Consider the following 26331-nt stretch of genomic DNA (forward strand, 5'->3'; position numbering starts at 1 on the left):
AAACGGAAATGAAAGGGCGGGTAAGCATCAAGCGGCAGCCGCTATCTCGACGTCACGACGACTGGTAGTGCTTCAATGCACACAAGATTTGATTAATTTGGTAGCCCGTCACACCAGCGCGAAGGCAGATTGTACGCAGCGCCGGTCGAGCTCGGGCAGGATGCTGTGTGAAAGCGTGACTGTGGAGCTGGAAGGCATGACGAAGGTGACGGAGCGGATACCACGGTCAGAGCGAGTCGCGACGAGAAAGCTGGTTCGACATGTGAGTTGTACATGCAGGTTCGGATATCGGCCCTGGGGTGTGGTTGGCGTGGCTACATCATAAGGTAGGAGCGCCTGGTGCATTGGCCAATGAGTGCGCAGGGGACCGGTCGTGCATTCCGCGTTTCCTTGCTCTGGCGGCGATCGTGGAGTCTTTGTGCCTGGGCTTGGCTGCTGCTCCCTGCTCGCCGCTAGTCCCGCTACTGACGCGCCAACCCGTCACCAGCCCGTTGCAGCCTCCTGTTTGCGCGCAACTTCACTAACCAGCCACGGCCCAGCCCCGACTGTTTGTGTTGCCTACGATATAAACCCACTCCTGCTGCCCCCTCTCCCAATTCCTCATCCAGCATCCTCAACCTCAGCACCTCTCCACTCACCTTGACTCGCCCTCACTTCGATACCTAGTATCCTACTTCAATATCCTCTTCACCAAGTCGATCCCCCACCCACAGTCAAGATGAAGTCTTACGCCGTTCTCGCTGCCACCTTCGCCGGTGCTGCCCTTGCCCAGGACATGCCCATGCCCAGCGGTGACTGCGCCGTAAGTGTCCCTGCTGCCATTGATTATCTTGGCCAATGCTAACAGCCGCTTAGAATCTGTGCATCAACAACATGGCCACCATTGCCCAGACCGAGTTCCAGTGCGAGAGCTCCGACATCAGCTGCTTCTGCACCCAGTCCAACTGGGCTTACGGTATCCGTGACTGCACCCGCCAGGCCTGCGACGCCGACCAGTCTGCTTCCGCTGTCCAGTGGGCTTACGCTCGCTGCGCTGGCGTTGCTGCCACCGGCTCTGGCACCCCCGCTGCTCTTCCCATCTTGACCTCAGCCGTTGCTAGTGCCACCGCTGTCCAGTCCGATGGCTCAGCTGTCTCCTCCGCCGTCAGCGGTGCTTCCAGCGCCGCCTCCAGCGCCGTCTCTGGCGCTGAGAGCATCACCTCTTCCCTCGCCTCTGAGGTCAGCTCTGCTATCGCCTCCGCTAGCTCTGCTCTCGCTTCCGCCAGCTCCAGCATTGCCTCTGACCTTGCTTCCATCACCGAGTCCGTTGGATCTGCTGCTTCCTCCGCTACCGATGCCGCTGGCTCTGCTGCTTCCTCCGCTACCGACGCCGCTGGCTCTGCTGCTTCCTCTGCCACCGAGGCTGCTGGCTCCGCTGCCTCCTCCGTCGCCGGTGGCGCTGCCCCCAAGGTCACTGGCATGCCCATCCTTGCTGGTGCTGGTATTGCCGCATGGCTCCTCCTCTAAGCGTCTCACCTTCACGTCTGAACCAAGGTCCTCGCTCGATGGTGTAATGTGTATAATGACTGGTAGTTTCGGGTCGGTAATGCGAGGTGGGCTCTGGATACGTGGATGCATGGCGCAGCTTTCTCTTCTTTCCTAACGAACACTCACGCGAAGGCATAATGATAATGACGGATTCATTGTGCCTGGGAAGTCTTTTATGACTGCGATTGATACCCCGACATGGGAAATGGATGGGCCATTAGCATTGGCTCCTGTAGATAGTAATTCAATGATAATCTCTCACGACATTCCTCTTTCCATCATGACTGTGTTGACACTCACTGATCTTCTTCCTCTTTCTCCTCTCGTGTCGTCGCCTTTGGAATAACTGTATACCCAGAAAATCTCCTGTCGTGAAGCACTCGCCATGACCACGTTGGCCAAACCCACATCGCGTTCAGCTACACATCTCATGCCAAGCATACGCGGCACACCGTCACAGCAGCAACCAACGCAAGTCACGCAATGACTATCGCATGTAAATAAGCATCCTAAAGTGCGCAACTCAAGACATGAAGTCAACTTAACCTCCAGCCTTGCCCTCCACTTTTATCCTTTTGCGCCCCAGCAAATCGTCAGCATCAGCCTCAGCCCTGTGGGGGCGACCGTTTCTGCTGTTACCCCATCTCACTGCTCCGCGGCCCCATATATGAGGGTTTGTGCGTCTGTCATGCTTACCAGTAGCTACTTCTTTTTCTGGAAGTGCTGACGCGTATGTACCGGGTGGGTGCAGATCGTGTGTATCAGATTGGGGTGATCAGGAGTGTTGTGGGGACGGGTAAGGCACGAAGAAGGGCAAGGACCATGTGTTTGCAGCTTCTGCTCGGTTGTTGTAAGCAGTAAGAGACGGGTGTATGTGCGTGGGTGGGTACGGGTACGGGGACTGGGTTGAGGTCCGCGGAAGATGACGATGACGATGGTGATGGGATGGCGGTTGGGATGATGGTGCGTGGGTGGCTGGGCATGGGCGGTGGGAGGAGCCGCGGGCTTCCGGTGGGCATGGGTGCGATGGTACGCGTTATTTCGCGTGGACATGTGGTAGGGTTGTTGCATCTTTCAGCAAGTAATCGTTTTGCTGTTGCTAGTCTCTACGTATGGTGTTCTTGATGTGCTGAACAGCTAAGGTCGTCCCAGCCTCGTTGTTACTGGGATGCCTCGTTCCTGCCTTGTGAGCAATGCGCTCAACAACCTCCAACCCCGGGATCAGACATGTACAGTATGCTTCTTGTCTGTCGTCGTGCTTCAAGTGTTGAAGACTCGCATGCCGTACCACGTACTTTATGGTCTTACAGGCGCTAGCGGTACCGCTGGACGTTGAATACACCATCTGCGTCCAACCCACGGATGGCTATTCTCCTCCCTAACGACCTTCTGCAAACCCGTCCAAGTACCGACTATTATCCATAGAGATTAAAGACTCCTATCGGATGTAATGAGTGACGCGTGCGCTGTCGTACTGCCCAGCATTTCTTGTCTTGACAAACGTGTAGAAGGCGAAATATCTCGTGGCGCGAATGCTAACATATGCTATTTTAGCAGTGGCTTTTAGCAGATCGTCGTTGAATATACTCATCTCGTACATGAAGGCGGTCTTGAGCAAAGATCATAAGGTTATGTCAAGCTGCAGTTGACAGCGCGGACGTTCTCGATACATCTGGTTACCTAGATCAAAGCATGAAAGAAGGGGATTGCTCAAGCGTACAAACACTCAATCATTTGATATAAAGCATCAATAAATACCCTTTAATGATAGACAACTCCTACTACTTCTGCTATCATCTTGGGGCTCGTATTCCGTGGACCGCACGAAAATTCACTACTAGATATCCACAGTCATGCCATTCGAAACCCAGAAGAACTATGCAAAGACAGAGACGCTACAAGATGTACCTGTGGCTACATTCAAGGACAGTATCATTACAAAGCCCGATTACGACACAATTGGCAGCATAAACTATGTCGAGAAGAAGCTTGTAAAGCTCACCGTCGGACCAGCGGCTAGTAGTGATAGTTTCAGACACTGTTCCACGAATAATTCACGAACTATGCGTCGAATCACACCCACCATGATAGAGGAGCTGGAAGCGACTTCTACAAGTAATCCGCAACTCGATCTCCGCACTCCCGAAAGTGCTTCTCTTTCGTTTCCGCCAACAGTCATATACCAGTACTCACTAGACGACAAAGACGCGACGTGGCGAAAGCTTGATCCTAAGCTTCCCGGGGTCCAGCCGCATCTTGTTCTTAGTTGGCCCTTGTCGTTTCTGAAAAGCCTGAGTGTTGAACAATGGAGTGACTGGGAAACCCGATTCTCGAGAAGGTAAAGAAGGAATATGTGAGTCAAGTTGTCAAGAAGGATGTTGCAAACGGTAACGAGAAGGGTGGGCCATGTAAGCACATTATCGTCGATATTTGTCCAATACATGGCAATCTCTGCCGGAATTGTGGGAAGGAGTGTGAGAACCCATTTTTGGGAAGAGGCTTGGTTGAAGCCTGGCTATGTTCGAGGTTCCCATCGGTGAGGAAGTATTGAGTAGGATCAGTGGTGATGGGTATACGATGGACCTTAATGCCAACAATGCAAAGGATGTAGTCTCTATGGTAGTGCACCAAGCAACATAGTGGGTGACATTTCGTTCAAATGTCGCATGTGAGGATGGCGAATCGATGAGATCAAGAAAAGTGAATTGCATCGCGGGCCTGTTCGGCACTCCGCGTTATCTATATGCCCAAACGCCATAGAACAAAGGAAACTCGTTAACCCTGCAGACCAACCCCCAGTCTACCACTTCAACTTCTTGTCCTTGCCAATGAACTCATCGATGATATCCAAGTAGTACTCCTTGAGGTCCTCCACCTTAGGCACCTCATCGCTCTTGCTGTAGAGATCATACGGGTTGAAGGCCTTAACCGCATCTAGCATGCGTTCATCCTTGCCATTCATCATCCACTTGTACGCGCCACCAGTGTGCCACGGGTAGAAAGAGTGATACCTGATCATCGCGAGGCCCTCATCAGGGATACTGCTCTGCTCCTTCATGATATGGTAGAGGTACTCGTCGTGGCCCCAGCTCAACATGACATTATCCATTCCGCAGCCAGGCGTGTAGATGCCGTGCTCGGTACTGTAGATATCGTCCTTGTAGTCTGGGTTGTTCTTGAAAGTGTCGGGGTAGATGATCTTGGGGGAGTAGGCACAGCCGACGGGGAACGTGTCGCCGACTACGTCCCATTGGCCCTGCGCGTCGAAGAAGAAGAGTAGCTTGCCTAGGTCGTGGATTAGGCCCACGAGTTGGAACCAGCGTGGCTTTCCGTCGCGGCGGATGGCTTCGGCGGATTGGAGGAGGTGCTCGATTTGCGAGAGTGAGGTGTCTGGGTCGGATTCGTCGATCAGTGTGTTGAGCTTCTCCATGGCTTCCCAGATGGTCATCTCGGCGCGCGTCTTGCTGTGGAAGGCGTTGCGTGCTTTGAGGTTGTAGGCTACGGTTTGCTTCTCGTGTTGCTCGCGGTAGAAGTTCTTGACGCGGTCGCATGCTTCTTCGTATTGCCGGAACTGCGTCTTGTCCTTCTCGGCGTCGAACTCAGACTTCTCGTAGATGTCCTTTTCTTTTTGTGTTGCGGTGCAGTTCTTGACTTTCATGGCGGCCTTGAGGACGTTGACGTCGTCAATGGCGTCGGAGGTGGCCTCGAGGGCAAGACCATCGCGGTGGTCGTTGAAGTTCTCAGCCACGTTGGGCGTCTCGAAGATGGCGCCTGGTGCCATGGTGGGAAATGTGATGGATAAGGAAGAGGGGTATCTTAGAAGTATGCAAAGTACAACAAAGCGCTGGGCTATGGTATGATGTTTGAAGATGAAGATTGGAGATTGTATGATTGATGTGTCGATATGTGACAAGATGAGAGGAGTACTTATCCTTTCCGTACCTCGATACGACGCAGCATGGTATTGCCAGAACTAGCAAACATCATCACTTCCGAAGTAAGCCCAGCCTGAATTCCTGGAGTCAGATTTCTCATCGTCTCCATCTTTGAGATCCACTCGTGGAGGTCTCTCCGCACTACGTAGGGCCGTCGTAGGCTCGAACAAAGATAAGTCTGCACCATGAGGCAATTCTCCCCGTTTTGGGAATCTGCCGTTGAGCAATCGGAGCGAGATCTGGGGTTCTGGAAACGCGGCTAAGGGTCCAGTTTGGCATTCCGCCCGTAGTGGTTGGTTAGCTGCGTTAGATCTGCCGTGGTTCGGTGGGCATGCATCGCACGCGTCTCTATGGGGTTGAAGGGTGCAATTCTCGCCGCTCGTGCCTCGGAACGGAAATTCTCGCCGCCCCAACAGCCGATGGATTTTCACCTCGTCGTGAACACTCGGAAGACTGCAGTAGCCCAGAAAACGTGCTGCACTATGACGCTCCAACTGGCTCCAACTCGTGCCCCTCCAAGCACGTGACGCTCGGTGCCACCTTCCCCGACAAACCCCACGAACACGTCGGCTTTCCTGGGCATCATCTCCTGCGAAAATTTCGTGTGAGGCTGAAGCGCGCCGAGCGCGTATCAGAAGCATCCCCGGACCGAAGCTATGCCGGCGGGGAGCGCATGGCGGGGCAGCATCGGTCGTCGGAATGAATTATAGAGTCAATCACGGTTGACGTATGTCCTGAGCCATTCCAGAAGCGTGCAATTCAGCCACAATATGGAAGCTTCCAAGCATTGCGAGCAAGCCTGCCCCTGGCCAGGCCAGCAACACCCCACTGCTACTACCTAGGTACTAATACCTAAGTAAAGCCGGAGCCGCGATGAATCCCGCCCTCTCCAAGTTTATGCTTAAGAGTACACCCAAGAGTATCCTTAACCCACAGCCCGAAATGAATACTGCTATTCCTCTCAACACTGGCGCGACCATCCCCGCCCTGGGCTTGGGAACGTGGCAGTCTGCGCCTGGTGAGGTCAAGAAGGCTGTTGTCCATGCCATTGAAAGCGGTTACAGGCACATTGACTGCGCTTTCTGCTACCAAAATGAGGATGAGGTCGGTGAGGCGCTTCAGGATGTCATCTCGCGCGGAATCGTGAAGAGAGAGGACTTGTTCATTACCAGCAAGCTCTGGTGCACATTCCACACTCGCGCTGAGGAGGGTCTGCAGAAGAGCTTGGACATGCTCAAGACACCTTACGTGGATCTCTACCTCATGCACTGGCCTGTGCCCATGAACCCCAAGGGTAAGTTCAACGAGCCTCTACAAGACGAAATAACACTGACGAATGCGCAGGAAACCACCCTCTCTTCCCTAAGCACGAGGACGGCTCGCGAGACATTGACACCTCCATCACCCACCAAGACACATGGAAGAACCTCGAGAAGCTGATCCAATCACACCCTGACAAGGTCAAGGCCATTGGTGTCGCCAACTACTCCGTCAAGTACATGGAGAAGCTACTGGCACACGCTACCATTGTTCCTGCCGTCAACCAGATCGAGAACCACCCACTGTGCCCACAACAAGAAGTCGTCGATTTCTGCAAAGAGAAGGGCATCCACATCACAGCCTACAGTCCGCTCGGAAGCACAGGCTCACCACTCTTCAAGGACGAGGGTGTCAACGAGGTCGCAAAGAAGCACAGCGTCGGTCCTGCCGTTGTACTGCTGAGCTACCACCGTAAGTTCCACCCACTCAGCACCCTCTAGAATCACTTTACTAACTCACCTCAAGTCGCCCGCAACTCCTCCGTCCTCGCAAAATCCGTAACCCCATCCCGCATCGACGAGAACAAGAAGCTCATCTCCCTCGATGACGAGGACATGCAGAAGCTGGAGAAGATTCACAAGGAGAAGGGCATCACCCGCTATGTATACCCGCCGTTCGGTGTCAACGCTGGCTTCCCGGATAAGCCTGAGGGCATGGATCTCAGCGGACCTTGACTGCTTGGAGCAAGCAAGTTGTAGGTTGTGCATGTAGGATAGGGACATAAAATCTATACCCAACAAGACATTGGAACTCGCTGAAGATACCTTCTTCATACTTTTTGCTTGAGAGCGATAGTTGGAGTTCTAATGCCTTAAGAGGCTTCGTGTGATGAGATGCGAAGTCAAGTCAATAAATCCTTTGATTCAGGACTATGTTGCTTGTTCATGCAAGTTGTTCAGAAAACGTGCCATTAAAAACTGTCCACCCACTCGCGTACTCCGACTTCTCCATCCATCTACCTACCCATCCACCCCCCATCAACAGTAAGCACCTCTCCACTAACATACGCACTCGCCGCGCTACCCAAGAAAACCACCGCGCCCTTGAAATCCTCCGGGCTCCCCCACCTCCCCGCCGGAATCCTACTCAGGATACTCTCCGCCCTCTTCTCATCCTTAATCAACGCCTCATTCATATCCGTCGCGATATACCCGGGCGCAATCGCATTCACACTAACCCCCTTACTCGCCCACTCATTCGACAGCGCCTTGGTCAGCTGTCCCACACCCCCTTTACTCGCCGCATACGCTGGCACCGTGATACCGCCTTGGAAAGTCAATAGGGAAGCAACGTTTATGATGCTTCCGCGGCGGCTGAGGGGGAGGTCCGCGGGTTGAGATAGCATGTGTGCGCCTACGTCGCGGCAGAGTTGGAAGACGGAGGTGAGATTTACTTGGAGGACGGCGTCCCAGTCTTCGTCGGGGAATTGGTGCGCGGGATGCCGCTTTTGGATGCCGCCGCAGTTTAACAGGATGTGGATTCTGTGGCCGTCGCCGAGGATGGTGGGGATGAGGGCGGAAATGGAGGGCTTGGAGGAGAGGTCGGCGGTGTAGATTGTGGCTTTGCGGCCGAGGGATTCGATCTTTTGTTTCGTGGTTTGGTTGCTGGTGTCGCGCTGGAGGAGGTTGTTAGTTGGTTGAGGGGATGTGGGAGAGGGGAGGGACTTACTTGGACGAGGAGGATGTCTGCTCCTGCTTCTGCGAGGGCAAGAGCCATTGACTGGCCGATGCCTCGCGTTCCGCCTGTTACGAGGGCAGTCTGACCCTCGAGTGAGAAGAGCTGCTGTACAGATGCCATGTTGATGTGTTGGTAGGTGTGGTTCGGAATGCTTTGGGGAAGAGTTGAAGCTAAGATAACAGGCGAAAGATTATTTGCTGGCCTGAAGAGGGCAGTATAGTCGAGAAACGAACTTCAGAAATCAAGCAGAAGTCGACCAAGAAACTTGAAAGCCTGCGGCAGAAGTCGACGGCTTTTCCTGCAGCACGAAGTTGGGGCAGCTCGGAACTGCCTCGGAAAGCCAACCCCACCACCCCAAAAGAAGCGTCGGCATCTGATGTCCCGCCATTTCAAACGCCGAAGGTGGAATTTGTCTCCATCTCCTGCTGTACTATGAGGCAAAGCGCGCCGAGTGTCTGGCGCGTGATAGCTTCCGATGCTTTGCGAGATGACCTGATGCTCCAGCGGCCTTCTCCCTCACTTCACAGCTTCACCCTTGCATTGTCGTCGAGCTGAACGTTACTATATCACGCGTCTTGAGCTTCACTCGTACGTTCATCCTTACAGGTACACTACAAATCACGACAATATGTCTTCTGAGAGCAAGCCAGACGTTGCTCAGGGCGCGAGGAATATCCGCGCCTCAGTACTCCACGGAGCAAAAGACTTAAGAATCGTATGCCAGCATAGAACCCCCCAAGAGTTACAGACACTAACACGAAGCCAGGAAAACCGCACCCTCTTCCCGCCTTCCCCAACAGAGCTTCAAATCAGCGTCCGCAGCACCGGTCTCTGTGGTTCAGATCTCCACTACTACAGGCACTACCGCAATGGCGACATCATCGTGCGAGAACCCATGTCACTGGGCCACGAGTCGGCTGGTGTAGTTGTAGACGTAGGTTCAGAGGTGTCGGGTTTCAAAGTCGGAGATAAGGTCGCGCTGGAAGTCGGACAGCCGTGCGAGAACTGTGAGAGGTGTAAAGAGGGGCGGTATAACATCTGCAAAGGCATGAAGTTCCGGAGTAGTGCAAAGGCGTTTCCGCATGCTCAGGGCACGCTACAAGATCGGATTAACCACCCCGCTGCTTGGTGTCATAAGTGAGTACCCAAACCCATCTGGTTGCTGGAGATGTTAATGATGAGCAGGCTACCAGAGGACATGTCGCTAGACCTAGGAGCACTCCTCGAGCCCTTGAGCGTCGCCATTCAAGCATCGAAACGCGCACAACTAGCACCGGGTTCAACCGTGTTGGTGTTCGGAGCTGGAGCTGTAGGCCTACTTGTAGCAGCTATGGCGAAGATATCAGGTGCCGGTACAGTGGTGATAGCAGATATCGACGCTGGGCGAGTGCAATTCGCCGTCGACAATAAGTTTGCGCACCACAGCTACACAGTGCCTATGAAGCGTGGAAGCACAATAGAAGAGCAACTGGATATCGCGAAGGAGGTAGCTGCCGAGGTCGCAAAGCTGTCCAAGAAGAGTGGTGGCGAGATTGGTGAGGTAGATGCCGTATTCGAGTGCACTGGTGTACCATCATGTGTCCAAGCATCGATATATGTAAGTCTGCCCGGCGTAGTTGAGTCGACTGAACACTAACAGCTCCAGGCAACACGACCCGGCGGCAAGGTTCTGCTCATCGGCATGGGCACGCCCATTCAAACCCTACCAATCTCCGCAGCTGCACTTCGCGAGGTCGACATCCTTGGTGTATTCAGATATGCGAACACGTACCCCACTGGCATCGAAGTCGTATCAAAGACGGGCGATGACTACCCTGCCTTTGCCAAGTTGGTAACACATACCTACAAAGGCTTGGAGTCAGCAGTTGAGGCATTCGAGATGGCCGGAAAGACGAAAGACGATAGCGGCAAACTGGTTATCAAGGTTGTACTTGAGACTGGTGAGGAAGAGAAGTCGAATCTCTAAACTAATCAGTAAAAGTTGGCGTTCGTAGGTGTAGAACGATGTAGCAATAGAGCGATGCAGTTGCGATCTTGATCTTGCTCGACGTGATCTTCAACGGACAACAGAATTCCGATACCAACTTTCCATCTCCGCACTCGTTGTGATGTTGGTAAACAAGTGACGTATGCGGGGAAGCACGGCGGTATCCCCAGGTGCCTGTCTCGAGCACGTGAATTGTCGCTAACCCTCTCTTTCCCTCACCCACGCACTACGACCCGAACCTTCCCCATCATCGCCATCCATCTCCACAACGCGAAATGTTCGCATCATACCCCAGAATTAGTGAACGACTTCCCATCGCGAACCGGCCTTTTTGCGCGGAGTAATTTCGCCCTCCCAAACCGAAAGAGGAGATTTTCCCCATTCGCTCAACTCCGCCTTTTTGTGCCTGGGCGCGACGCGACTCCACGCGTTCCCCACACTTTCCATCAACACAAGATACATCTCTCCACAGCGCTTTCGCGTTCCGCATCTGCGTCGACGTAATGCTCGTGCCGATGATCCGGTCCAGACGTGGCATGTGCGGCTCAGCGTAGAGAAGTTCGCCGCATAACTTGGGCCTTGTACTGGGGGAAGGATGACGGGTGGCTTTGTGATGCAGTGATGGATATTGGTTTACGCGGATGATAGGGAGGACGAAACTCGGCGACTGGATATGGAGGAGCAGCTGCTTTTGCGTGTTCGAGCCTAGTTTGGACCCTGAGAGGAGCTTTGACCAAGGTAGGATTCTGGGGGGATTGAAAGTCGGTGTATTCCCGTAGGTGCTCGAACTCGCATATATCTCCTCGCTCTGAGCTTCGCGGAGTCTTGTAAACTTCTTGCAAACCACGTTTCTTTCAATCCTCTTCCTGCTCCCTCCAACACATCCTTCACAATGGCACCCGCGATCCGCAGACTCCGTATTGCCGTCTCAGGCCTCGGCCGCATGGGCGCTCGCCATGCCAACCACTTCCTCCACCGCACACCCAAGGCTGAACTCGTAGCCGCCTTTACACCTGCTGAGAATGAGATTGCTTGGGCGAAGGAGAATCTCGAGCCGTGGGGCGTCAAGATCTACACCGACTACGACGAGATGTTGAAGCATGAGGGTCTTGAGGCTGTCTGTGTAGCCACCGTTACCACAGTACATGCCGAGCAGACGATCAAGGCGATCGAAGCTGGAAAGCATGTTCTGTGTGAGAAGCCGCTCAGCACCAAGTTGGACGTGGTACGTACCTGCCCACACTCTCATCGTGAAGGCCCACCACTGACCACAGTATCTAGGTCCACCAAGTCCTCGACACCGCAAAGCGCAACCCTCACGTCAAAGTCATGTGTGGTTTCTCCCGCCGCTTCGACTCCTCCTACGTAAACGCCTACAACATGACCCTCAACGGCGACATCGGACGACCCACGATCCTGCGCTCACAAACCTGCGACAAGTAAGCAACGCCCCAGTCCTCCACACCTACACACATACAACACCCACTAACACATCCACCCCCCCAGATACGACCCCTCCGGTTTCTTCGTCGCCTACGCCGAGTTCTCAGGCGGCATATTCGTCGACTGCAACATCCACGACATCGACCTCGCCCTATGGTACTTCTCCGCAGAAACAAAGGGCAAGACGCTGCCCATCGTAAAATCTGTCATGGCCGTCGGCGTAACAGCCCTTGAGCCCGACCTAGCCAAACACGGCGACGTCGACAACGGCGTCGGCGTCGTAGAATTCCACTCCGGCCAAATTGCCTACTTCTACAGTTCGCGCATGAACGCCCCCGGCCAGCACGACATGACAGAGATCATCGGAACAAAGGGCAAGTTGGCTGTCAATTCGAATCCCATGACGGGGCTGCTGGAGAGCCATATGAGCAATGGCATTAATAGGGAGATTCCGCAGAATTACTATGAGCGGTTTGAACAGGCGTTTGTGGAGGAGGCGAGGCAGTTTACGGATGCAGTGCTCGAGGGAGGAGAGGTGCCGGTTGATTTGCAGAGTTCGATGGAGGCGGTTAAGATTGGAGTTGCGCTGCAGGATAGTTTGAGGAGTGGGAGGAAGATCTTCTTTGATCAGCAGGGCAACCGCGTTGATGAGGCGAGGGCGAAGTTGTAGAGTGGTGGTGGGTATGGACCTGATTGCTTGCTTACCTGAAGCTTCAAGCGGTTACATGGATGTAATTCGGATCAAAAGTTTGATCATTAGATCTTATAATGGAGTACCAGTTCATGGCCATTTCACCGTATTGCAGCATCGAAGTTGTACGAAACATGCAACGATCCATCTCAAGGGTCATATTGTACGACGTCTATCTACCAGCAGTCCTTCCATCCCAGATCATACCGTCCGTCCCTCCATGCACATCAATCATACCGTGTCGTTACATGAAAGCGTAGCCCAACCCAATCCGATACCCAGAATACAGTCCACCTTTTGACTCCACCAGCACTTATCGCACAGGCATATTCTCGACATTCTCAAAAGCGAAGCTCGGGTAACCTGGCTCAGCAGTAGCGGCTTGCGGTGGAAGTTCCGATCGTGCGTCGCCCTTGCTGCCATCTTCCTTGATGACAGTACCATCCTTGCCACCTTCGCCAACGGTGATGATCTCCACATCAACGCACTTCTGTATAGTCTGCTTCAATCCAGGTACCATGGCGCGCAGCGTATCTAGCTCATCGAAAGCAAGTTCACGGTTGAGGACAACATCCTTTGGCTCACCGTTATCGAGGCGGCGCTTGAGACCGTTGATGAAGGGCATGGCTTTCTTCGACTCGGACTTGTCGATCGACTTGCTGATGGCTTTGATGTCGAGGGTGTCGGCGTCGCGGACCATGTCGATGTACTTCTTCTGCCAAGCGGGCCATTCCTTTGCGGCGAAGATAATAATCTTCTTCTCTTTCTTGGGGTCGAAAGTGGCTGCTTTGCCCTTGGATAGCTTCTTGATGGCATTGCCCTCTGCTGATGTGATGTTCGTCTGTGTTTGGCGGACGAACTCTCGGGCGGCTGTGAGGGAAGCGTTCGGCTCGGGAACCTTGGGCCACAGAGCTTTCTGGACGGTTTCCTTGTTCTTGAGGACCTCGAGCCAGATGTATTCTGACCAGTGAGGTGCGATGGGAGTAAGGAGGAGGGCCTGGAGTTCGACGAACTTCTTGACGAGGTCTTGGTGCATACCGATGCCTGCTGCCTTGGTAGCCTCACGGTAGAAGTCGCGCGCACTGGTGAAGTCATAGAATCCTGACTTGAGGGCGAGCTTGTAGAATGTGTTGGAGTAGTGTCCGAAAGCCTCGTGGATCAAGAAGTTCATCTCGTTATCGAACATCTTGTCGAAAAGAAGGTGCTCGCTGCCGCTCTGTCGCTGGATGACATCTGGATTCTTGACCGATCCCGACGCCCTCTTCTCCATGTATGCTGCCGCATCGGGAACGTAGATGGCTTCGTTCATCAAGTCCTCGCACCACTTGCGGAGCTCGAACAGCTTCAGGATGTTGGCGTTCGCGACCGTCTCCTCGAAGTTGGCGTCTGTGATTTCGTCTCCTGCGTCGGCAAGGGCAATACGTGTGGCGTCGGCACCAAACTTCTCGACAGCACCGGCGATAGTCAGGAAGTTACCGGTAGACTTGCTCATCTTGTCACCATTCAGTAGCAAGTGACCGTTTACACGGAAGCTGCGGGGCCAGTTCTCCTTCGGGAAGATGGCGGTATGTACGTAGAGGTTGAATGTCAGATGGTTCTGGATCAGATCCTTACCACTGGTGCGCATGTCGAGCGGGTACCAGTAGTCGAAGTGTCGTCGCATGGTCTGTAAAGTCTTTGTGGGAATGTCGGACTGCGGCACATCGGATCGGTCGCGAAGAGCAAATACGTAATCCCAAGCTTCGTCAGTGAGCTGATCGGGCTTGACCCCAAGAGGTCCAGGTTCCTTCCCGAACATATCCTTGTGGAGAAGGTGGGCGAAGGAGTAGTAAGCTTGGTAGATCGTGCTGTCGGACAAACTCTCAACCATCACACTTGGATCCCAGGGTACCTTGGTGCCGAGACCGTAGGAACGGGCACACGCCCAGATGCTTAGCCAATCGACGACTCGGAGGAACTGGTTCTTCGCCTCAGGATAGTAGAGATTGAGTTCGCCCTCAATGTGTGAGCGGACCTTCTCAGCCCATTCGCCGTCTCCGCCATTTGCTGCAGTGCCGTAGTTCATGTACCATTGGTCGAGAAGAGCTGCAACACAGTCGTCACCACTTCGGCTCATGACCTTGCCATCGGGTTCAGCGTACGGGAAGGCGTCGCCGGCCTCGATGAGCTGCTTGCGAACCAGCGGCTTAGCTTCTTCGACAGTCTTTCCGCTAAAATCTCCGTGTACCATCTTGCCCTTGTAAAATCCCTCCTTGTATGCCTTCTCCTTAGCATCGGCAAGCTTTGCAGAGTCCTTGGGTGATTGAATCTTCATCTCCTCCACCAGGCGTTTCGCTGTGAGGTTACCGTAAGAAGGGGTTTCGATGATGGGTAAGAGATCGTCGAACTTGACCCATTCCTTCTGGATACCGTAATATTCGGCCTTCTTGGCGAGATCAAATGAGGTGATGTAGTCATCTGGTGAGTCCGATGGAACACATGTGACGACGGCCGTACCCTTGGTATCCTTGACAGTCTCCATGGGAAGGATATATACATCCTTGTGAACAGAGAGAGGGGCATTGACGACAGTACCGACAACATCCTTACCGGGGAAGGTAGCGACGATGGAGTATTCGCCCCACTTGGCAGTGGTGCCTTGGTATGCCATATTCCTTGCGGCTCTCTCGCTGAGGACGTAGTATTCGGTGTCGGTGATTTTGACTAAGGAGTAGTTGATCGCAGGTCCTACGAAACATGAGGTCTGACCGTACATGGTTTCTGGGCGGAGCGTGGCTGGAACGAAGTAGCAAGAAGCGCCTTCGGGAACGGCACCAGCATGAGCCTTTGCGGAATCTGCCCACTTCACAACCTTCATCTTGAGCGCGGTGTACTCCTGAACGGTAACACCTTCACCCGACTGCCTGTCGTGGTCCATGCATGCTTGGCCATCCTTTGGGCTGTAGACAGTGTAACGCTTCGCGAAAATAATCTTTCCCAAGGCCTTCAGTTTTCGCATCTGCCAAGCCACGAAGTTGTCGTAGTATGGGTTCGCATCGGTGGTGACGAACTGACGTCTCCAATCTATCCTGGCTCCGAATGCTGTGAGGTCCTTCTTGGCTAGAGGAGGGAAGAACTCGATCCAGTGGTAAGGGTCAGAGAACTTGTGGATCTCCTCGAGAGGAATGCCCTGGGCGAGCATAATTTGGAATTGGTACTTCGTCTTGACGGTCTTAGCGCTGGCTTTGCCCTTCGTCGCCTTGAACTTGGTGATGTCGGTCTTTGTTTCGGCCTGTGTAGGGGCTGGCGGCTCTTGTGTTGCTGAAGTCTCGACAACATCTTCGACGGGGCAGCGTTCAAAGTTCTGTCCGAACATCTCGACCTCTCGGACCAACTTGTCTGCGCACGCCTTGATGGGCATACCAGTCACATGGTAACCTAATGGGAAGAGAGCGCGCGCGCCGGTCATCCTTCTGAAACCAGCGGTGAACTCGACTTTACTAGCGGTGAAACCATGTCCAGCGTGGAGGGTGCCGTTCATGTATGGGTATGCAAAGCAACCGAACCATTTGGGGTACTTCTCGTGGAGTTGGTCAGGTGTGGTGGTGTCAAAGGGTTCATCTTCGAGAGATGGGGCGTCAGGATTGAATACTCCTTGCTCTTCCCAAGATTTCTGGTATTTCTTCTCTTCGGCGATCAATGTGTCGCGCTTCTCGGTGTTCTCAATCTTCAGTGTTTTTGACTCAGCCTCTTGAGGCTTGAGCTGCTCTAGTGTTGCGGCGACGGCGCTCTTTGGCGCGTCGCTGAGTTTTGTGGCCTCCGCCATCACGACAATCCCAGAAAGTGAAGAACGGTCGTAAAAAGAAGTCGTAGAGAGCGCGAGAACAAAAGTATGTGTTTGTGGAGGGGTGGTGGGAGGAGGGTGGCCAGTGCGGAGGTCTTTACTGGGGTTAGTCATAACTTTTTTCGGTGCGCGGAAATTGTGGGGCGGGTCTGGTCTGTGCCTGTAACTGTAAAGAACGTCAGCCAAGTATCCCTCAGGAAACAACACCGCGAATCCACAAGTCAACCGAACAGCCCTGTCGCCGTCGTCGAACCGACAAGCCAGCGATCATGCTGCGCCTCATCAACCGTCTCCTCGGCCGACACGAGAACACACTTCCACCGTTCGACTTCGCGCGCAACAAGTACCCAGCCAAGAAGAAATGGCCGCCGAACCTACGCGCCCTGACGGAGAAGCAGCAGTTTCGGTTCGAGCGCAAGTTCAAGCGACGCATCAAGGCGAAGTCGATACGGCCAGAATGGAACAAGTGGACCAAGGTGGTGCAGTGGAGCATGATCAGTTTCATTGTCGTCTACGGCGTCTTGTTCCACGACTTCCGCAAAGACCCGATGAACCCAAGGCCGGGCGAGCAGCCGTTTGAGGGATTGAGGAAGAGGATGTGGGGGATGTTTGGGGGGTTCTACACACATACGGGCGAGGAGGCTAGGTCTCCCATAGCGGTGGGAGAAAGTCAAGAACGGAGAGGTGATCGCGACTAGCCTGAGCGCTGTAGTGAAGAAGATTAGCAAGCGGAAATGAACAAGAAGAATTGATACAATGGCTTGACCTGCGAAGGATTCATCAAGCGAACTGTGGAAAGGGAGATGGAGCAAGTGACCTGGGATCTCTTGGAACGAGATGAAAAAACCTACCTCCAGACGGGTGGATACACGGGGGCATTTCTCATCCGCCTGGGAAGCCGTGGTAAGATCGCCGGTCTCGGTCCGCGCACCTTGCCAAAGTCAGTCAGTTTGCTAAATGGTCTTCAGGTAACAAAGGATACTCACGTCCCATACCCTATGGTGTTCGGCCCAGAGCGGCTTGACCCAGCACCAGCCGTCCCGTCTATCACACGTTCTGATTACGGACTCCGAGAAATCCAAATAGACGTGGGCGGTGGCCCAGTGCTGAGTCACGCCCGTGGTACCGAACACAAACCTCAGGTCCACGGTGAAATGAGGCTCCGACTCCTGGTGCCAGCCTTCTTTGACGTACACCTGGGTTCCCGTCGCCCCTTTTGGGAGAAGGTTCTCATTCCACCGTCCGAAGGCGAACTGGTCGACGACGGAGGTGCGGTCCCAACGATTGGCCAGATCGTTGTGGATCCCCACCTGGACCTCGAGGGAGATGCCGGGGCGGAAAACAATTTCATGGCCAAACACTCTATACAGTTGATCAGTTTGTATGCTTCCGGCTTGTACTCAACCTTAGATGCAGTAGTTGTTCTCATGTTCGAGGTCTCCTGGCTCCAGTTTCTAATCAAGCCCTGTCTTCTTTCGGGCGTATGTCTGCCTCTAGATGTATTGTGGCTGGTTTGAGATAGGTTTATGCCATGTAGGATGCTTTGGGTATGCTTTGGGAAGCCGAATCCGAAATCCTTCCGATTCAGCTTCAGCGAGCAACAACCTATTCGTCAGTCTTAAGCCCTATCAGATGTAGAGTAAAACTTACTGTTTCTTCTTCCTCCATTCACTTCGAAGCATCTCAGAACTCTTCAGCTTCAAACCCACCTCTTCCTTCCTCTTTATAGCCGTCTAGGTCCTTCTTTCACCTCTAGCGTCGAGCTCTTTTCGTCCAATCTTATACTTACCTTTCATACTTCCCTTTAAAGATACGCAAGCAAGAAACGCCCAAAGACAAAACAGTAAAGAACACTCATCACATACCTCTGCCAATCCGCCCTCCCCCACGCTGCAGGCAGCGTGGCCGCGTCCAGGAAACGCGGGCCGGGCGCAGACACTGGTGGTGGTGGCAGCGGCGGCAGCAGCAACACCGACGAGCGAACGAGAAGACGACAGTGCCGGCGGTAGGGAGGCAGGGACCGGGCAAAGCAAGAGCTAGAAGACGACAACGGCACCAACAGCGGCACGGAAATGGTGGAGGGCGGGCGGGCGGGTAGGAGTCGATGCTGGCTGTTGTTGCTGGAGAGGTTCAAAAGGGGAAATGGAGGCCACCATCATAACATGGCACGGCAAATTTCACGGCGAAACCATAACAAGAGCGTTTGCAAGACGCGCGCGTTTCCATGGTGAACGGGGATGGATGGTGCGGGGGAGAAGCGGAAAGTGGGAGTGAGCGTGAAAGAGACAGTGCAATGTGGACGTGCAAAGCGCAAAGTGCAGTAAAGATGTAGGCTCGTCACCTCGCTGGAGAGTGGCATATTGGATGGCATGATGGGCTTTGTAGATGCCAGACCAGGGCATGGTGCTCAATATCACAGAGCTCAGCATGAATATAAGCTTTTGGATTAGGTCTGGTGATATTGTAGACTCAAAGTGAAGTCGATGTAGTACTCAATAACCATCATGTTGAGGAGTGAACTAGAAAGTGTTTGCCACATATGTGAAGCAATATGAACAAAAACTACCCGTCGTCGTATGAACAAGCAACGCGAACATACCTACTTCGTTTGCCCAATCAACATCACGTCACCAAAAACGACAAGTACACCAGATTAAAGATTCGACAAATTCGTATATACTCAATGCAGTATCTCTACCCACATTCCGCTCAGTGAACATGGCCATAGAAGCAGTCCATTCACCATCCCAAACACATACACATGCTAAACTATCTTGCTTACACATCGATCAAGTTGTCGTCCTGCTGGCCCTCGCCCGAGTTGTCCTTGGTATCCTTGCTGCCCTTCTTCTTGTCACCGTCGTCACCGCCCCGACTCCTCTGGTAGTATTGGTCAAGCACCTTGGCTGGGATACGGTTGAGGAGTTCCTTGGGGTAGATACGGAGCAGCGACCATGCAAGGTCGAGAGATTCGTGGATGGAGCGCGACTCGTAGGCACCCTGGGCGATGAAGGAGCGCTCGAACTTCTCGAGGAACTCAAGGGATAGCTTGTCTTCTGAGGATAGGGCCTCCTCTCCGACGACTGCCTTCATGGCAGCGGCGTCACGGCCAATGGCGTACTTGGCGTAGAGCTGGTTGGAGACATCACCGTGGTCTTTTCGTGTGCGACCCTCACCGATGGCAGATTTCATGAGACGGGAGAGGGATGGCAGAACGTTGATCGGAGGGTAGATACCCTTGTTGTCGAGTTGACGGTCAATGAAGATCTGGCCCTCGGTAATGTAACCGGTCAAATCGGGGATGGGATGTGTGATATCTGGTGCAATTAGCTTAGCACAGAGTAACAGAAGTCGCAGTACATACCGTCGTTAGGCATAGTCAGAATGGGAATCTGAGTGATAGATCCGTTACGGCCCTCAACACGTCCAGCACGCTCGTAGATAGTCGACAAATCCGTGTACATGTAACCGGGGTAACCACGACGACCGGGCACTTCTTCTCGGGCAGCGGAGACCTCACGTAGCGCATCGCAGTAGGAGGACAAGTCGGTAAGAATGACCAGGACGTGCTTCTCGAGCTGGTAGGCGTAGTATTCAGCGGTTGTAAGGGCAAGACGGGGGGTAATGATGCGCTCGATGCTACGCTGGGTTAGCTAGGATAGTAGTAGCGCATGCATGTTCTACTTACGTAGGGTCGTTTGCCAAGTTGAGGAACAGAGTGACACGCTCCATACTGCCGTTCTCTTCGAAGTCGCGCGTGAAGAAGCGACTGGTCTCCAAGTTGACACCCATAGCACCGAAGACAATGGAGAAGTTGTCGTCGTGGTCGTCGTGTACACCCTTGGAGGGCTTTCCGACAAGACCAGCCTGTCTGCAAATCTGCGCAGCGATTTCGTTGTGGGGTAGACCGGATGAGGAGAAGATAGGAATCTTCTGTCCACGGGCGATCGAGTTCATCGTGTCAATGGCGGAGATACCGGTGGAGATCATTTCTTCGGGGTAGACCTAGACACTGTCAGTCGCATGAAAGAGAGGTATCAAAATAGGTACGTACTCGCGAGTATGGGTTGATGGGGCTACCGTTGATATCAAGGTAGTCCTCGGCGAGCACCTTGGGGCCCTTGTCGATAGGCTTTCCTGAACCATCGAAGATACGGCCCAACATGTCCTCGGACACACCGAGCTTCAAGCTATGTCCGGTGAACTCGACTTTGGTCTGCGAATGTTAGATATAGTTCTCCTGCAGAGGACTGGGTGTAAGTACCTTCTTAACATCGATACCAGATGTGCCTTCGAAGACCTGTGTCGCAATTAGATCGAGTTGCCGGGGGAGTTGAGCATGTCGCAATTTACCTGGACGACGGCGCGGTTGCCTACAGCTTGTGTCAGTGTTTGGGCGCACTATCAGGGTCGGAATAGCTTACCTCGAGCTTCAAGGACTTGACCAGAGCGTTCGGTGCCATCAGGCAGAGTCAAGGACACAATCTCGTTGTATCGCGGGAATTTGACCTATCCACCACATGTATAAGCTTCTTCTCACTCCGTCTCATGGGTCCAAGCTACGCACATTGTCGAGGATGACCAATGGACCGTTGACGCCTCCAATAGTGTTGTATCGTATCCTAGGCGTCACCGAGATCATGCGGGGGTCGACAACTTCAGGCATCGTGGCGGTAATGAGCGGTTCGGAGAGGTGTAGTATTGCTCGGCGTTAGATCGAGGGCCGCGGTCGGTCTGTAGCCTCGGAGATCGTTGGGTGACGAAGTTAGAGGTCGGCCGTCCAAGTGGGTTGGGGAAGCTCTGACCAGGATGCTTTAGCGTCTATGCGACAGATGACGCTGGCTGGAGGCTCGGCCTTGGCGCCTCACCATCGCGACAGTACAGCCTCGATTTTGCACGAGTTAAACTTAAGTAGTAATCGGAACTGACTCCCGCACTGCCTAACGACACAAGTCCACATGTCGAAATGTGTACCAACAAGACGATGTCCCCGGCATGTGGCAGAGCTCAAAAGGTAATGGATTCGGTGCAAGAGACTCACGGAAGAACATGGGAAATTTGGTTTTCGCAACTCATGGTATTCATATGCTACATATCGTGTCACACTATCTAGACCCCAGACATGCCACCATTTCCAGCAGGGTCGCCGACCATAGAACGTATCTAGGTGCTCGCCTTCTCAACAGGACGGACATCGCGCATCTGTTTGAACTTGTCAGTAATTGCAAAGCGAAAATCTCAGCAATAACGGAACAGAGTATGTGAGGGATCAGACATCCAAGGAAGGTATTCGCGCTCATTGTCCATCGGTCTTAGGTTCGATTGATGGCTAGCGTGGAAACTGCGAATGTGGAAATGTTTCATCATGAAAGGGAGGAAGAGTGTGAGGAAAAGAGCGACTGACCTATGATCACACTAGACACGCCATGTACCTGGTGTTAGCTGACCATCAACGCGCGTGCATGTCCATGTCCAAGACGTTGCGCAGCAAGACTGTTTGAGTCTGCATTACGCGCACGTGTAACAACGCAGTCCTGACGGAACTGATATAGTGTTGCAAGGATCTCAATCTGCTGTGAATGCGCACAGGGCGACAAGCTGCGGGAGGGTGCGCGGTGATGAGAGGAAGCGAGTATTACTATACTTGAACAATGTTAGCAGTCTGACGTGCAAAAATTGCCAAAACATTCGCGACAGTGATGGAGGTCAGACGACAGTACTGGCAAGTAGCAGGCGCCCGGCGAAGGGCACCCGAACAGCGCTGTTTTCTTCAAGGTCGAATCGGTAAGGAAAAGAAGTTGCTGAAGGTATAATCTTTCCACAAAAGCAAAGAAAAAAGGAGTCGACTTACGTTATAGGAAGGGCTGGCTTCGGGCCTTCACGAAATCGCATGAAGCGGTCCGAAGCCAGTGGTTGTTGGCAGGTCTTCAAGACATGCAGAGCGAAGTGGTTGTCGAGAGAAAACCAGAGACGCGGTCGAAGAAAAGTAGAGCGCCGAATTAGCGCGCCGCCAAGATTTCTCTCATCACGTGCACGCCCGAACGGGCAAGGGCATTATTTGGAATCGTCATCCGGCCAGCAAACATCAGCAAAGCAGGTCAGCGTGGTCGCAAGAGACTGCAAGTGTGCGCCCGCCCGAGTGCAGCATAATTCATCACTAGTCGAGCGCGTTGTCCTTCTGCTGCGCGGTGCATATTGAGCGTGAGTTGGAGTCGGGATAGATTGGGCAGCCCAGCCACGCAGCTTTTCGCGCGATACCGAAACGGCCCCCTAACCTGCGCTGATCTTCGGAGAGGGCCATGCGCCCATCACCTCTCACCACACGAGAACTCCACCACTGACGCCCGCGTCCCTGGCACCGTCCCTGGCCCTGGATCTATACTCGCACCGGCCCCATCGTCGCATAGCACGGCGTCTCTAGACACGCTTTCCGCACTGCCTCTGCTGCCCCCAGACGGCCCATCTCACGTTCCTACTCCACCGCTCTGCTGGCGGGACGGATGCGACACGATATCACCCGGCACGACACCGCGCCAGACGTGGCTGCACACCTCACCACCCCCTCGACGCTCCTGTGAGTATCGCGCTGCACTTTGCGCGACGTCCTCCGTGACCCTCGCCCTTTTCCCTGTAACCGGCAAGTGCCGCCTGTCGGCCTCATCGCGCCCATCGCGACTTCTGCGCGGGCACTTCCTCAGTCTCCCATATCGGCCACACCGGACCACACTTTAACTTTCTATCGCGACCACCCAACACTCTTGTGTTCCCATTGGCATCGACGCGAATTTCCGCGCACGTATGACTTGGACGCAGTAGCATTGCTCAACCTGTCTCGTCGCCGACTCGGTCGTTCTTCGCATCACGCGGACCCGTCTTCTAATCTCGACACCTGTCGCATCCCTTCTACCTGATCCATCTCCGCGTCCGCGAGGCCACAGCCCGCACTGAAGAGCCGGCAAGATGATGACAACGAGCTATCCACACAATGGCGGCATGCACCCCCAGGGCATGCAGCACGCGCACCCAGGTATGGGCGGTCCAGGCCCAAACCCAGGACAGCCTGGAATGCAGCCCGGTATGCAGCACGTCTCTGGTCCTAATGGCCCCGTCAGTCAGGCAGGGCCCATGATGGGCATGCAGCCGGGTATGGGTGCTAATGCCCATGCCCTCTCGCACCTACAGCCGCAGCAGCACATGTTCCAGCAGCAACAGCAACATCAGATGAGTGAGTACCACCGCTTCGTATCATGGCAGAGCATTGGCTGACAGATTTGATAGTGAACCCTGCAATGATGCAACAGCAGAGAACTGCCCAACAGGCCTTCATGCACCGTCAGCAACAACAGGCCATGCTTGCCCATCAGCAGGGCGGCATGGGAATGGGGTTCCAGAACCCCATGGCAAACTTGAACCAGGCACAAGCACAACAGCTACAAGCAATGAGAAACGGACAAATGGGGCAAGGACCGTTCGTCAATCTTCCTCCCCACTTGCTCCAGCAACAACAGCAGATGGGCCAGCAACCCGGAGGCCCGCAGCATCAGGCTGCCATGGCCCAAGCAGCCCATCAACAAGCTCAACAGCATCACCAAATGCAGGCGCAGCAACAAGCGATTGCGATGCAACATGCACAGTCTCAGTCGAGCAACCATAGCCAGGCAGGAAATCAGGGACCGCCGCCAACCACCCAGCCCCAGCAAGGACCTCTTCGCCCTCCATCCGCGATAGGGAGTCACCAGGGACAATCTTCGCCTGCTCCTCAACCTACACCCCAACAGCAACCACAACCACCGCCCCCGTCACAGCAGCAACAACAACAGCAACAGGCACAGCAACAGCAGCAGGCGCAGCAACAGGCACAACAACAACAGCAGCAGCAGCAACAACAGGCACAACAACAAGCACAGCAACAAGCACAGCAGCAGGCGCAACAACAGGCTCAGCAACAGCAACAGTCATCCCAGCCACCACAGTCAGGTCCAGTGCCACAACAGCAGACGCCAGCTCCGTCTCAGCCGCCAAATCTACCTCAACAAGCGAATCAGCAAGCCCAGAACCAAGGTCAGGTACAGCGGAATCCGGCACTAGTGCAGCAAGCGCAGGCACAGGCACAGGCGCAAGCAAACGCTGCCCAAAACCAAGCCCGTCAACTGGCCATGATGCAGCAGAAACAAGCACAGAGCGTATCTTCAGGCCAAGGGACGCTTAAGCTGCTGAACTTTGTGGAGCAAATAGGGAACTTCAATGCCTCGAACAACAACATTGAGTGGTGGCAGGCCTTCGTGGATAGGTTCTTCGCCGACTCTGGGTCTTTCGTCCACATCGTCTGCTCCTCAAGTACAGAGAGAACGAAGCAGTTCGAGATCGTATACGCTGCTTTGCCGCGGTACTTCTACACCCTCTTCAACACCGACGTCACCAACTTGCAAATAACTCTAGACGGGGCGGCTGAGAAGACCTCAAATGGTGAGCTCAAAGTGACTTGTGAGCGAGCAAAGTTCATATACACATACAAGAACTCCTGTCAAGTTGTCTACCAAGGCAAGTTGACTGCATTCTGGTCTGGTTCAGACAAGATGGAGTGGTTGGTGTTCGACGGAGCGGGCCATGAGCAATTCATACCGCTCAACGCGCTGAAGCAAATGTTCGTTCAACCATCGCCGAATCAACTGAACCCCAACCAATCGCCACGCATGAAGAACAAGAAGCAAGCACAGCAGCAACGAACAATGCCAGAACCACCAGAGGCGTATTTGCCTATCAACAAGTTGATCAGCGCTAGTACTACAGACTATGGTTTGCCACACGGCTTGCAAAGCTATCTTGAGGTAAGAATCTTCTCCACATTTCTCTCCTCGGCATTGACACTGACAAGAGTCTTAGATCTACGAACCAATGAACCACATGACAAGCTTGATGGTGCACTATATCGAGAATCCCCACATGAAGCCAAGCGAAGCGTTGGAGTCATGGAACAACAACATGTCGAATAGCCAGGGCGCTCTGCAAGGCCCGCAACACCCGAACCAAGGGCCACAGCAAGGACAAGGCATGCCACCCAACATGCAACCCGGGCCTCGACCAGGGCCTGGCCAGCCCGGTCAGATGTTCATGTCGCCCGCAATGCAGAACTCCCTGCTTCCCAACGGATCAATGGGCGGTTCACCTCACTTCCAGCACACACCGTCGCCCAACTCGCAGCCCATGATGAAACAACAGAGCACAAGCTCGCACACCATGAGCTCGAACACGTCTCCCAACATGATGAACAACAAGCGGCGGCGGAGTACAGCCAAAATGGAAACCGATGACGGTGGCGGAGAGATGAACGGCGTGCCAAAGGTTAAGCAAAGCCCAAGAGTCGGGGGTAACAAGAGGATGAAGGCTGGCCAATAGCCTTCATCGCTTGTCACCTGCCTTCCCTCTTTGCCGGTGCCTCTATCCGATGCTCGTTCCGCTTTCTCGCATCTCTATCTCTTGTATAGCGCGGCGTTTGATCTCTCACACTCTCGATTCTCATATCGTGCTCTTGTCTTTCACAAGTCTTCTCCCTTGGCGTTAGATCTCCACACTATTACCCCATTTCAACTCGGGTGGATCTTTCCTGCTTTGCTTTGCTTTGCTTTGCTCCTGACTTTGCTGGCGTCTGGGGCGTATTTTTGCACTTGTTACTGCTTGGTTATCACATTGTCTCCTGTTCCATTTACCTACCCTCCGTAGGTTACATAATTCGTTCTTGTACATTATCGAGGATGAGGCGGAAGTAAAGCTGTATAGAACACAGCTTCGAGAAGGAAAGAAAGAAGTGGTCTTGTTAGGGGCCCTTTTTTGGTGGCTTTTTTGTCTTTTTTTTTGGAAAGATGGGGGCCAAGTCAGATGATTTATACGGCCCCGTTCAGTGCATAGGCGAGATATGTTGATGTTGAGA

The 26331-nt window shown here is 53.7% G+C and overlaps 12 protein-coding genes across 12 annotated transcripts; 7 read left to right on the forward strand and 5 right to left on the reverse strand.

Moving 5' to 3' along the window:
* The first annotated feature begins 373 nt into the window (after positions 1-373).
* Positions 374-1646, forward strand: BKA58DRAFT_170363 (uncharacterized protein). Its single transcript, XM_046165151.1, has 2 exons — positions 374-802; positions 856-1646. The coding sequence occupies exons 1-2, from the start codon at positions 719-721 to the stop codon at positions 1504-1506; spliced, it is 735 nt and encodes a 244-aa protein (XP_046024905.1). The 5' UTR covers positions 374-718; the 3' UTR covers positions 1507-1646.
* Positions 1647-4209: 2563 nt separating this feature from the next.
* Positions 4210-5404, reverse strand: BKA58DRAFT_170457 (inositol oxygenase 1). The gene has a single exon (XM_046165152.1). It carries the CDS (start codon positions 5306-5308, stop codon positions 4328-4330), a length of 981 nt encoding a protein of 326 aa, XP_046024906.1. The 5' UTR covers positions 5309-5404; the 3' UTR covers positions 4210-4327.
* On the reverse strand, positions 5405-6219 carry BKA58DRAFT_170458 (uncharacterized protein). The gene has a single exon (XM_046165153.1). The coding sequence runs from the start codon at positions 6101-6103 to the stop codon at positions 5501-5503; it is 603 nt and encodes a 200-aa protein (XP_046024907.1). The 5' UTR covers positions 6104-6219; the 3' UTR covers positions 5405-5500.
* Positions 6220-7597, forward strand: BKA58DRAFT_170459 (NADP-dependent oxidoreductase domain-containing protein). The gene is made up of 3 exons (XM_046165154.1): positions 6220-6756; positions 6807-7193; positions 7248-7597. Exons 1-3 carry the CDS (start codon positions 6336-6338, stop codon positions 7454-7456), a joined length of 1017 nt encoding a protein of 338 aa, XP_046024908.1. The 5' UTR covers positions 6220-6335; the 3' UTR covers positions 7457-7597.
* Positions 7574-8579, reverse strand: BKA58DRAFT_457348 (uncharacterized protein; the record flags this gene model as incomplete). The annotated part of the gene is made up of 2 exons (XM_046174630.1): positions 7574-8397; positions 8451-8579. 2 exons carry the CDS (start codon positions 8577-8579, stop codon positions 7738-7740), a joined length of 789 nt encoding a protein of 262 aa, XP_046024909.1. The 3' UTR covers positions 7574-7737.
* A 274-nt stretch (positions 8580-8853) lies between these two features.
* On the forward strand, positions 8854-10658 carry BKA58DRAFT_170482 (chaperonin 10-like protein). Its single transcript, XM_046165155.1, has 4 exons — positions 8854-9174; positions 9226-9596; positions 9645-10056; positions 10105-10658. The coding sequence occupies exons 1-4, from the start codon at positions 9088-9090 to the stop codon at positions 10423-10425; spliced, it is 1191 nt and encodes a 396-aa protein (XP_046024910.1). The 5' UTR covers positions 8854-9087; the 3' UTR covers positions 10426-10658.
* Positions 10659-11161: 503 nt separating this feature from the next.
* BKA58DRAFT_170500 (uncharacterized protein) lies at positions 11162-12837 on the forward strand. Its single transcript, XM_046165156.1, has 3 exons — positions 11162-11671; positions 11728-11885; positions 11953-12837. The coding sequence occupies exons 1-3, from the start codon at positions 11339-11341 to the stop codon at positions 12557-12559; spliced, it is 1098 nt and encodes a 365-aa protein (XP_046024911.1). The 5' UTR covers positions 11162-11338; the 3' UTR covers positions 12560-12837.
* Positions 12681-16461, reverse strand: BKA58DRAFT_384330 (leucyl-tRNA synthetase). Its single transcript, XM_046170257.1, has one exon. The coding sequence runs from the start codon at positions 16383-16385 to the stop codon at positions 12894-12896; it is 3492 nt and encodes a 1163-aa protein (XP_046024912.1). The 5' UTR covers positions 16386-16461; the 3' UTR covers positions 12681-12893.
* A 211-nt stretch (positions 16462-16672) lies between these two features.
* Positions 16673-17101, forward strand: BKA58DRAFT_314613 (uncharacterized protein; the record flags this gene model as incomplete). The annotated part of the gene is made up of 1 exon (XM_046167484.1): positions 16673-17101. The coding sequence occupies one exon, from the start codon at positions 16673-16675 to the stop codon at positions 17099-17101; it is 429 nt and encodes a 142-aa protein (XP_046024913.1).
* On the forward strand, positions 17096-18064 carry BKA58DRAFT_170538 (uncharacterized protein). The gene has a single exon (XM_046165157.1). It carries the CDS (start codon positions 17207-17209, stop codon positions 17918-17920), a length of 714 nt encoding a protein of 237 aa, XP_046024914.1. The 5' UTR covers positions 17096-17206; the 3' UTR covers positions 17921-18064.
* Positions 18065-18922: 858 nt separating this feature from the next.
* On the reverse strand, positions 18923-21203 carry BKA58DRAFT_469146 (P-loop containing nucleoside triphosphate hydrolase protein). The gene is made up of 8 exons (XM_046175137.1): positions 20971-21203; positions 20828-20912; positions 20757-20776; positions 20668-20703; positions 20458-20619; positions 20092-20408; positions 19768-20042; positions 18923-19720 (listed from the first exon to the last, which is right to left on the reverse strand). Exons 1-8 carry the CDS (start codon positions 21067-21069, stop codon positions 19182-19184), a joined length of 1533 nt encoding a protein of 510 aa, XP_046024915.1. The 5' UTR covers positions 21070-21203; the 3' UTR covers positions 18923-19181.
* Positions 21204-23218: 2015 nt separating this feature from the next.
* On the forward strand, positions 23219-25880 carry BKA58DRAFT_170584 (LIM-domain binding protein-domain-containing protein). The gene is made up of 3 exons (XM_046165158.1): positions 23219-23628; positions 23682-25231; positions 25287-25880. The coding sequence occupies exons 1-3, from the start codon at positions 23364-23366 to the stop codon at positions 25797-25799; spliced, it is 2328 nt and encodes a 775-aa protein (XP_046024916.1). The 5' UTR covers positions 23219-23363; the 3' UTR covers positions 25800-25880.
* The last annotated feature ends 451 nt before the right edge of the window (positions 25881-26331 follow it).

The sequence above is a fragment of the Alternaria rosae genome (genome assembly GCF_020736505.1).
Source record: "Alternaria rosae strain MPI-PUGE-AT-0040 chromosome Unknown BKA58scaffold_5, whole genome shotgun sequence".
Taxonomy (NCBI): domain Eukaryota; kingdom Fungi; phylum Ascomycota; class Dothideomycetes; order Pleosporales; family Pleosporaceae; genus Alternaria; species Alternaria rosae.

Bases quoted from the DNA above. Each gene is read 5' to 3' on its own strand.
- BKA58DRAFT_469146 (XM_046175137.1), bottom strand. From the start codon at position 21,069: ATGCCTGAAGTTGTCGACCCCCGCATGATCTCGGTGACGCCTAGGATA. The intron at 20,620-20,667 runs GTACTTACACCC...TAACATTCGCAG, and splicing joins CTGGTATCGATGTTAAGAAG to ACCAAAGTCGAGTTCACCGG. The intron at 19,721-19,767 runs GTATGTACTGCG...TAATTGCACCAG, and splicing joins TCTGACTATGCCTAACGACG to ATATCACACATCCCATCCCC.
- BKA58DRAFT_170538 (XM_046165157.1), top strand. From the start codon at position 17,207: ATGGAGCAAGTGACCTGGGATCTCTTGGAACGAGATGAAAAAACCTAC.
- BKA58DRAFT_170482 (XM_046165155.1), top strand. From the start codon at position 9,088: ATGTCTTCTGAGAGCAAGCCAGACGTTGCTCAGGGCGCGAGGAATATC. The intron at 9,175-9,225 runs GTATGCCAGCAT...ACACGAAGCCAG, and splicing joins GAGCAAAAGACTTAAGAATC to GAAAACCGCACCCTCTTCCC. The intron at 9,597-9,644 runs GTGAGTACCCAA...AATGATGAGCAG, and splicing joins CCCGCTGCTTGGTGTCATAA to GCTACCAGAGGACATGTCGC.
- BKA58DRAFT_170459 (XM_046165154.1), top strand. From the start codon at position 6,336: ATGAATCCCGCCCTCTCCAAGTTTATGCTTAAGAGTACACCCAAGAGT. The intron at 6,757-6,806 runs GTAAGTTCAACG...ACGAATGCGCAG, and splicing joins TGTGCCCATGAACCCCAAGG to GAAACCACCCTCTCTTCCCT. The intron at 7,194-7,247 runs GTAAGTTCCACC...ACTCACCTCAAG, and splicing joins TGTACTGCTGAGCTACCACC to TCGCCCGCAACTCCTCCGTC.
- BKA58DRAFT_170363 (XM_046165151.1), top strand. From the start codon at position 719: ATGAAGTCTTACGCCGTTCTCGCTGCCACCTTCGCCGGTGCTGCCCTT. The intron at 803-855 runs GTAAGTGTCCCT...ACAGCCGCTTAG, and splicing joins TGCCCAGCGGTGACTGCGCC to AATCTGTGCATCAACAACAT.
- BKA58DRAFT_170500 (XM_046165156.1), top strand. From the start codon at position 11,339: ATGGCACCCGCGATCCGCAGACTCCGTATTGCCGTCTCAGGCCTCGGC. The intron at 11,672-11,727 runs GTACGTACCTGC...CACAGTATCTAG, and splicing joins TCAGCACCAAGTTGGACGTG to GTCCACCAAGTCCTCGACAC. The intron at 11,886-11,952 runs GTAAGCAACGCC...CCACCCCCCCAG, and splicing joins CGCTCACAAACCTGCGACAA to ATACGACCCCTCCGGTTTCT.
- BKA58DRAFT_170457 (XM_046165152.1), bottom strand. From the start codon at position 5,308: ATGGCACCAGGCGCCATCTTCGAGACGCCCAACGTGGCTGAGAACTTC.
- BKA58DRAFT_170584 (XM_046165158.1), top strand. From the start codon at position 23,364: ATGATGACAACGAGCTATCCACACAATGGCGGCATGCACCCCCAGGGC. The intron at 23,629-23,681 runs GTGAGTACCACC...CAGATTTGATAG, and splicing joins GCAACAGCAACATCAGATGA to TGAACCCTGCAATGATGCAA. The intron at 25,232-25,286 runs GTAAGAATCTTC...CAAGAGTCTTAG, and splicing joins GCTTGCAAAGCTATCTTGAG to ATCTACGAACCAATGAACCA.
- BKA58DRAFT_384330 (XM_046170257.1), bottom strand. From the start codon at position 16,385: ATGGCGGAGGCCACAAAACTCAGCGACGCGCCAAAGAGCGCCGTCGCC.
- BKA58DRAFT_170458 (XM_046165153.1), bottom strand. From the start codon at position 6,103: ATGCTTCTGATACGCGCTCGGCGCGCTTCAGCCTCACACGAAATTTTC.